Genomic DNA, 9,503 nt, shown 5'->3' on the forward strand with positions numbered 1-9,503 from the left:
AAGTAGCCCCGCCCCAAGGCCAGGTTCCACAATACGCCCCCCCCCGCCCTGCCATCTGGTTGCCATTCTCAATTGATGGGGAGGGGGGCTAGCGGCGCAGGGGGGGCGTATTGTGGAACCTGGCCTTGGGGCGGCAGGTGGAGTAAATCCGGCCCTGCCTATTACCACTCGATAAAAAGCATGTGTCTGCTAAAATTCTTGGAAAAGCCTTTGTTGCCAACTGAAAAAAATCTGATTGGAGTGCTGCTTCTGTGTGTAAGCCAAATTAATTGTAAAAGAAAAAAATCAAATCCACAATCAAATATGCGCTGCCAGTGTATGCTATTGAAAGACTGTCTGTGAAGATTATACTGTTCCACAATACCATATACAGCTCTAAGGCATCCCCAAACATGCTATTTAAAGGATTTGTGTATTCAGTGTTGCCCAAACACTGCTGTATGGTATGTTTTTTATTGATAAATGTCCTCAAGGCAGTGCCCAGCATCCCATGCCTTTTTTGAACACTAGCTTGCCGCTTAGCCCTAAATATGACCAGTGTTTAATTACAGGATTCATCCCCCAAGGATACAATGGGATTTGCAGCTAATTTGGGGTTTGCCAAATTTCAAACGGGATGTGTTAAACCCTTGGCAAGTTGAACCCAAGCAGATTCACCCATCCCTAGTAGAGAGATGTATAATGCACCCGTTTGGTGTAGATAACAGACAATTTACTTAACTTTGCATTTGTATTCAACACCATACATTGTAAGTCGTCAGATCATTTTGAAATCTTGCAATCCTACGTTAAATATTAAAATACTTCTCTCTTTCAGTTACAAAGATAAACTGTGCTCAGCAGTGTCCTGGACGGTGCAGAGGACCAATGCCCAATGATTGCTGTCACAGCCAATGTGCGGCCGGCTGTACAGGACCCAAAGAAAAAGATTGTCTGGTAATGTCAACAACTTTCACCACTTTGACAGTGAAAAATAAACTTAAAGCCCATTTCCACCTTTACAGTGGTATTGTTGAAAAACATATGCCAGCAATGTGCACCGAGTGTACATAAAGCAGGCATATGCAGTTGCTGTGTATGAACAAAGACATTTACATTTTTTGTTAGCTTTCCTCTTCATATCCACATGAAAATGGCTGCCTCTGGGCTGTGCAAGCAATGTATGTATATTACAAATGAGCTCTCCACCCCCCATCCATTAGTATTCATAGTGGCACCACCCCGGACAGTGTATTATGTGCAAAGGCAGAGCTGGTGTTTAGTGATCATGTTACACAGAGTCACAGGTGGGGGGCAGCTGCTTTACAATCAAAATTAAGAAAGCCTGCAATGCAGGTCATGAAAATGTACACATGTATAGATCATCCTGCACCTGTTCATTACTACAATAAATGCTACTCACTTGCAGGGGCAGAAATTGACTTTTAAATGCAATTTCCAGCATGAAACAGTTGTAAAAGTGACCCTCAGTTCTCCCAAAAGGGATTTTTGCGTTGTGATAGATACTGGAGGGAAAGTTAATTACACACTGGCTCTTTTTATTCCTGTTTTGTAAAGAGGGCTTTGCAGCCTTTAACATTTGCTTTAACCTTTTCCCATGTATTCTTTATCAGTGTTTAAGTATTTTTATTATTATTATTAATATTAACAATAATAAGATAATAATAACAATATAATAGATATAATAATTGTTTTAAAATTGCATTGTTTCTTAAAGGCATGTCGCAAATTTCGTGATGGTGACACATGTAAGGAAAGCTGCCCTCCACTTCAAACTTACAACCCTAATACATACCAAATGGAACCCAATCCTGAGGGAAAGTACAGTTTTGGGGCCTTCTGCGTAACTAAATGTCCACGTAAGTAACACTACTTCAACTATTCTGCCATCCTGCAATCCCCATGAGCACCAAAGCAAATTAGACGAATAGCTCCCTTTTCCTCAACCTGAAGTGAAAATCCTGCACATTTATTTTTTTTCGTTGGAGGTGGTAATTAAGAGTTTCAACATCTGCATCTGTTCGTAATTTCTGAAATAAGCAGTGCACAAATGTTATTACAAATGAACTGCACTTTCTAAATGGGAACCTTGCTCAAAATTAACAGGTAATACACACTCAAATATTTTATTTCCAGTCACTGTAATTCATGAAGTATGAACCATGGTGATGCCTTGCATCAAAATGTGGTCATTATGTAGCATGTATATTGTGATTTTTAATGCCTTTTATTATTTTCTCCTGTTTATGCATTCTAAAATGCCTAAATATTTTATGTATGTATGTAATAATGCATGGATATAATTGCTTGTATTTTTAATAGATAATTACATAGTGACAGATCATGGATCCTGTGTTCGGACATGCTATGTTGATTCATCTGAGGTAGAGGAAAATGGTGTCCGCAGCTGTAAAAAGTGTGATGGACCATGTACTAAAGGTAATACAGAAATGTTTACATTTAATACTTTTTATGGTTAATAAAATTATACCAAACCTGAACACCAGCCATGGGTTTGTGGTGGAGAGTTACCCCCTGCCTGTCACCAACCAAAATTTACAGGTAAAAACACAAAATAATACAGTATTTTAAATGCTTACTTGTAGTGTTTTTCTTTCCATAAACTTATTTTGTATTCACTTGCAATGCGCCTTGGTACTTGCTAGAAATCTGGACTACTCCAGGAAGAGTCAATTTTCTAGCACAGCCCCCTCCCTCCTTGCATCTCATAGCTTAGTGTCTAATTACTCTCTCTGCTGACCCACCTTCTCTACCTATCGCCTTACCCACCTACATACATTTGTATGCAGCTGCTGGGGGAGTGGCAAAGGGGAACAATATAGAGTGTCACTTGATTGACAGCTTTGAGTCTGCTGAAGCTGTTGACATTACATCAGATGGCTGTGCCATGCAGTTTCAGGGATTTTGGATGTCTACACAAGGGAAATAGCATGCAAAAAATACATTAAATGTACATATAATCATAGGAAAAAATGTTTGTGGAATTGAATGGTCTAGTGACAGGGTCTCTACAAATGCTTTGGGTGACTTACCCAAGAACAAATATGCAGATAAGGACTTCTGACTATACTCTGAGCTTTCTGATCTGCCTACTTGTTCTAGGTCAGTGGTTCAACGGTATTTCATTTAGATGGGTCAGCATAACAGGCAGTCAATCAGAAGGAGGTCAGCAATGGCATTCTCCATAATAATCTCATGATAGGTGAAGCTAACCTTTATCACAGTGTTTACCTTCAATTTATTTTTTTGTACATGTTTTATTTTCTCAGTTATAATGGATTCATTCTTCCCCCCAGATACTTTGATAAATGAGGCGCGCTGTGAATTTTACAAAAGATAGATAGATAGATAGATAGATAGATAGATAGATAGATAGATAGATAGATAGAGATCCATATCACACTTGCTGATTGGCTGGAAAACCTAGTGCAGAATTGGAATGCATTTAATGTGGAGCCTGACAACCACTGTTTTACATATATTCATTTTATGTTTTGTTTTTTAGATGTAACATGCGATGGAATTGGCCATGGAAAACTAAAGTCAGTATTGTCCATAAATGCTACAAATATTGACTTTTTTCAGAACTGTACTAAAGTAGAAGGAAGCATAAGCGTTCTGTTGGTGGCTGATACAGGGTATGTAAAGTAATTTTTCATCAATTACATACTAAGTTTAAAGAAATAAATAAAACATGAGTACTTCTTATTATTATTCAGCCATTTCAAGGACCACTATTTCCAAAATCCTGAGTGTTGACAGTGTATGTACACAGTAACTCTATTTTTCAATATGTTTGGCATCATGTTTCACTGTATCCAGCCTTTTTTTGTGTGAATCTTTTGCATAGTTTCTTACCTGGGGATCCTGCCAGTAACTGCACTTTCTGTTGCGACCTCACAGCACTAAGCCAGTCTCACAATTAGCAGCAGTGTTATCAGCTTTCTGTGCAAGTTAGCTGTTGGGCTGCCTCTCTGATAGACCTGGTAGACCTGATAGGCAACCCAAGAGCCAAATGTAGGAGCTTGCATGGCAGGTTGACAGTGCTGCTGGTAATTGTGAAGCAGAGGCTTTGCATTGTCAGTCTGCAACAGAAAGTATTTTTACTAGCTGGATATCCATGTAAAAAAACATTGCAACAGAAAACTGTATATTGTAAGGCATGATGCCAAACACACACAAAAAAAAAGATTTTAGGTTTACATATACTTTATAGGTCAGAACTTTTGAACTAGGAAAAGGTGACTACTGTAGGCCAAACAAAAACGGACGCAATTATAGGTCGGTGTTGGTAGCGATCAAACAACTGCTGGCTATCTATAATATTTAAGAACATCGTCAAGGAATGAAATTCCCCAAAGGTCTTCATTCTGAATTGTCTACTTGGCATTAAATGCACTTGATGCGGTGTGGATAGGCCCCTTCACTGAATTCTCAGAAGGTATTAAGAACTTGACAGCACCTTCAAGACCACATTGTTCTACATATACTGTAGATTAGTCAAAAGCCATCTGGAGCAGAGCTGAGATCTTGTGGAGATTTGCCCTGAACAATATAAAAAGCTAGGAGGTGATTGAACACAGTGGCATCAACACCAGGCATTCATTTTGGAAGTGCTTGCATTTTCATGAGTCACTTGCTGGTTGTATCTAAATATAAATATATTTGATTGTTTTTTAGTGATGCTTTCACCAAGACACCTCCATTAAATCCAGAAAAGCTGAGCATCTTTAATTCTATCAAAGAAATAACAGGTAGGTTAATGCATAGTGAATAGTTAATGCAACAGAAGATATAGGTCATCATGTTGTTTTGGGTGTGACATGATCTTTTATCAGTTTGTTTTGTTTGAGTCATGATTTGTACCGGAAGACCAGAATATTGACACAGATATAGCATTTTTTAGCACATGTTGGTTAACCAGGCCTAAATAGACCATAAGGTTTTGTTTGTATTAAAGAAGTACTAGTGGCTTAGGCTAAAATGTAACTTAATAAGAGATTATTTCCTACCAACTGCTAGCATGTTGTAAGAAAAGTATACAGCAGCCATAGCAAGCAGTTAGGTATATTTTTTTCCCCCCTGGAATATAAAAATTTTGGTTGCTATGGCCAATAAGAAAATATTATGTAAGCACACTCTTTTCACATCATATCTTTTGGGAATTATTTTTTATGGCAGCATTAGATTAAAGCAAACCTGTCGTTTTTTATTTTAAAGTAAATGTCTTGCCTAAAAAAAGACATAACAAGGGGCATACAATTGCCTGTAGTAACCAGAAAACCCTCCTCTGAAACGATTGAACTTGGCTTCACTTTCTTAATAAGGACTTGACTTCACTGACTTCATGTCTAGGCTCCACCATCCCACCCCTGTTCAGTGTCTGCACCTTTTTTGAAATGCTCTCATTGAACTAGGGAAAGGCATGGGAGCAAGGCTTAATCTCAGAGTCGGGGAAGTTATAACACAGTTACAACAAAACAAAACAGTTAGAAAAAAGTCCATCGAGCTCAACCTATAGAGAAGAAAAAAAATAGAAAAACCTCCATAAACAGAACTCTATGTACACAGTTACCCCAGATGGTCCAAAGGAATAAAAAAAAAACCCTATTAAGCAAGGTTCAACAGGGGAAACATGCCTTCCTCATCCGCTATTCCTTATTAGCAAAGTGAAACCAGGATCAGAGGTATATGTCTAGATAACCACTGTAATTTTTCAGGTTGAAGTTTTTGTTTTTTTTAACCCCTTCATGACTGAGGCCCTTTTTTCATTTTTTGCACCCATGTTATATTCCACATTTTAGGCCTGAAAATGACGTAAAACCCCCCAACATTATATATTTTCTGAATGCCAAGACCCTATAGAATAAAATGGTGGTAGTTGAAAATTTTTATGTTGCGCAATATTAGCGCAACTCCTTATTAAACCCCAAAATTTAGTGACAAATTTAATTAAATGCCCCAAAACACAACAAATTACCCATTTTTTTAATGAAATATAAAAGATGAGGTTACAACGAGTAAAACGATACCCAACATGCCCAGTTTACAGATTGCGTGCGACCGTGAAACGGCGAAAAACTGCAGTACCCCAAAAAGTCAATAAAAGACACTTTAAAAGCCCCCACAGGTCATCAATTTAGAATGAGTCTGCTGAAGCTGTTGACATTACATCAGATGGCTGTGCCATGCAGTTTCAGGGATTTTGGATGTCTACACAAGGGAAATAGCATGCAAAAAATACATTAAATGTACATATAATCATAGGAAAAAATGTTTGTGGAATTGAATGGTCTAGTGACAGGGTCTCTACAAATGCTTTGGGTGACTTACCCAAGAACAAATATGCAGATAAGGACTTCTGACTATACTCTGAGCTTTCTGATCTGCCTACTTGTTCTAGGTCAGTGGTTCAACGGTATTTCATTTAGATGGGTCAGCATAACAGGCAGTCAATCAGAAGGAGGTCAGCAATGGCATTCTCCATAATAATCTCATGATAGGTGAAGCTAACCTTTATCACAGTGTTTACCTTCAATTTATTTTTTTGTACATGTTTTATTTTCTCAGTTATAATGGATTCATTCTTCCCCCCAGATACTTTGATAAATGAGGCGCGCTGTGAATTTTACAAAAGATAGATAGATAGATAGATAGATAGATAGATAGATAGATAGATAGATAGATAGAGATCCATATCACACTTGCTGATTGGCTGGAAAACCTAGTGTAGAATTGGAATGCATTTAATGTGGAGCCTGACAACCACTGTTTTACATATATTCATTTTATGTTTTGTTTTTTAGATGTAACATGCGATGGAATTGGCCATGGAAAACTAAAGTCAGTATTGTCCATAAATGCTACAAATATTGACTTTTTTCAGAACTGTACTAAAGTAGAAGGAAGCATAAGCGTTCTGTTGGTGGCTGATACAGGGTATGTAAAGTAATTTTTCATCAATTACATACTAAGTTTAAAGAAATAAATAAAACATGAGTACTTCTTATTATTATTCAGCCATTTCAAGGACCACTATTTCCAAAATCCTGAGTGTTGACAGTGTATGTACACAGTAACTCTATTTTTCAATATGTTTGGCATCATGTTTCACTGTATCCAGCCTTTTTTTGTGTGAATCTTTTGCATAGTTTCTTACCTGGGGATCCTGCCAGTAACTGCACTTTCTGTTGCGACCTCACAGCACTAAGCCAGTCTCACAATTAGCAGCAGTGTTATCAGCTTTCTGTGCAAGTTAGCTGTTGGGCTGCCTCTCTGATAGACCTGGTAGACCTGATAGGCAACCCAAGAGCCAAATGTAGGAGCTTGCATGGCAGGTTGACAGTGCTGCTGGTAATTGTGAAGCAGAGGCTTTGCATTGTCAGTCTGCAACAGAAAGTATTTTTACTAGCTGGATATCCATGTAAAAAAACATTGCAACAGAAAACTGTATATTGTAAGGCATGATGCCAAACACACACAAAAAAAAAGATTTTAGGTTTACATATACTTTATAGGTCAGAACTTTTGAACTAGGAAAAGGTGACTACTGTAGGCCAAACAAAAACGGACGCAATTATAGGTCGGTGTTGGTAGCGATCAAACAACTGCTGGCTATCTATAATATTTAAGAACATCGTCAAGGAATGAAATTCCCCAAAGGTCTTCATTCTGAATTGTCTACTTGGCATTAAATGCACTTGATGCGGTGTGGATAGGCCCCTTCACTGAATTCTCAGAAGGTATTAAGAACTTGACAGCACCTTCAAGACCACATTGTTCTACATATACTGTAGATTAGTCAAAAGCCATCTGGAGCAGAGCTGAGATCTTGTGGAGATTTGCCCTGAACAATATAAAAAGCTAGGAGGTGATTGAACACAGTGGCATCAACACCAGGCATTCATTTTGGAAGTGCTTGCATTTTCATGAGTCACTTGCTGGTTGTATCTAAATATAAATATATTTGATTGTTTTTTAGTGATGCTTTCACCAAGACACCTCCATTAAATCCAGAAAAGCTGAGCATCTTTAATTCTATCAAAGAAATAACAGGTAGGTTAATGCATAGTGAATAGTTAATGCAACAGAAGATATAGGTCATCATGTTGTTTTGGGTGTGACATGATCTTTTATCAGTTTGTTTTGTTTGAGTCATGATTTGTACCGGAAGACCAGAATATTGACACAGATATAGCATTTTTTAGCACATGTTGGTTAACCAGGCCTAAATAGACCATAAGGTTTTGTTTGTATTAAAGAAGTACTAGTGGCTTAGGCTAAAATGTAACTTAATAAGAGATTATTTCCTACCAACTGCTAGCATGTTGTAAGAAAAGTATACAGCAGCCATAGCAAGCAGTTAGGTATATTTTTTTCCCCCCTGGAATATAAAAATTTTGGTTGCTATGGCCAATAAGAAAATATTATGTAAGCACACTCTTTTCACATCATATCTTTTGGGAATTATTTTTTATGGCAGCATTAGATTAAAGCAAACCTGTCGTTTTTTATTTTAAAGTAAATGTCTTGCCTAAAAAAAGACATAACAAGGGGCATACAATTGCCTGTAGTAACCAGAAAACCCTCCTCTGAAACGATTGAACTTGGCTTCACTTTCTTAATAAGGACTTGACTTCACTGACTTCATGTCTAGGCTCCACCATCCCACCCCTGTTCAGTGTCTGCACCTTTTTTGAAATGCTCTCATTGAACTAGGGAAAGGCATGGGAGCAAGGCTTAATCTCAGAGTCGGGGAAGTTATAACACAGTTACAACAAAACAAAACAGTTAGAAAAAAGTCCATCGAGCTCAACCTATAGAGAAGAAAAAAAATAGAAAAACCTCCATAAACAGAACTCTATGTACACAGTTACCCCAGATGGTCCAAAGGAATAAAAAAAAAACCCTATTAAGCAAGGTTCAACAGGGGAAACATGCCTTCCTCATCCGCTATTCCTTATTAGCAAAGTGAAACCAGGATCAGAGGTATATGTCTAGATAACCACTGTAATTTTTCAGGTTGAAGTTTTTGTTTTTTTTAACCCCTTCATGACTGAGGCCCTTTTTTCATTTTTTGCACCCATGTTATATTCCACATTTTAGGCCTGAAAATGACGTAAAACCCCCCAACATTATATATTTTCTGAATGCCAAGACCCTATAGAATAAAATGGTGGTAGTTGAAAATTTTTATGTTGCGCAATATTAGCGCAACTCCTTATTAAACCCCAAAATTTAGTGACAAATTTAATTAAATGCCCCAAAACACAACAAATTACCCATTTTTTTTATGAAATATAAAAGATGAGGTTACAACGAGTAAAACGATACCCAACATGCCCAGTTTACAGATTGCGTGCGACCGTGAAACGGCGAAAAACTGCAGTACCCCAAAAAGTCAATAAAAGACACTTTAAAAGCCCCCACAGGTCATCAATTTAGAGATACCCCAAAATACTGGCCCTAGAATTATTGCTCTC

General features: G+C 37.7%; 1 protein-coding gene across 1 annotated transcript in view; it reads left to right on the top strand.

The window, feature by feature from the left end:
* The window catches only part of LOC108799518 (epidermal growth factor receptor-like), a 60,695-nt gene that overhangs the window by 15,253 nt on the left and 35,939 nt on the right, over positions 1-9,503 (top strand). The window contains exons 6-10 of the mRNA XM_018571384.1: positions 818-936; positions 1,718-1,859; positions 2,323-2,439; positions 3,527-3,659; positions 4,702-4,775. Coding sequence (XP_018426886.1) covers positions 818-936; positions 1,718-1,859; positions 2,323-2,439; positions 3,527-3,659; positions 4,702-4,775 — 585 coding nt within the window. The remainder of the gene's footprint in view (positions 1-817; positions 937-1,717; positions 1,860-2,322; positions 2,440-3,526; positions 3,660-4,701; positions 4,776-9,503) is intronic.

Source organism: Nanorana parkeri, unplaced genomic scaffold (genome assembly GCF_000935625.1).
Source record: "Nanorana parkeri isolate BGI_ZX_2015 unplaced genomic scaffold, ASM93562v1 scaffold41, whole genome shotgun sequence".
In the NCBI taxonomy this organism is placed as follows: Eukaryota; Metazoa; Chordata; class Amphibia; order Anura; family Dicroglossidae; genus Nanorana; species Nanorana parkeri.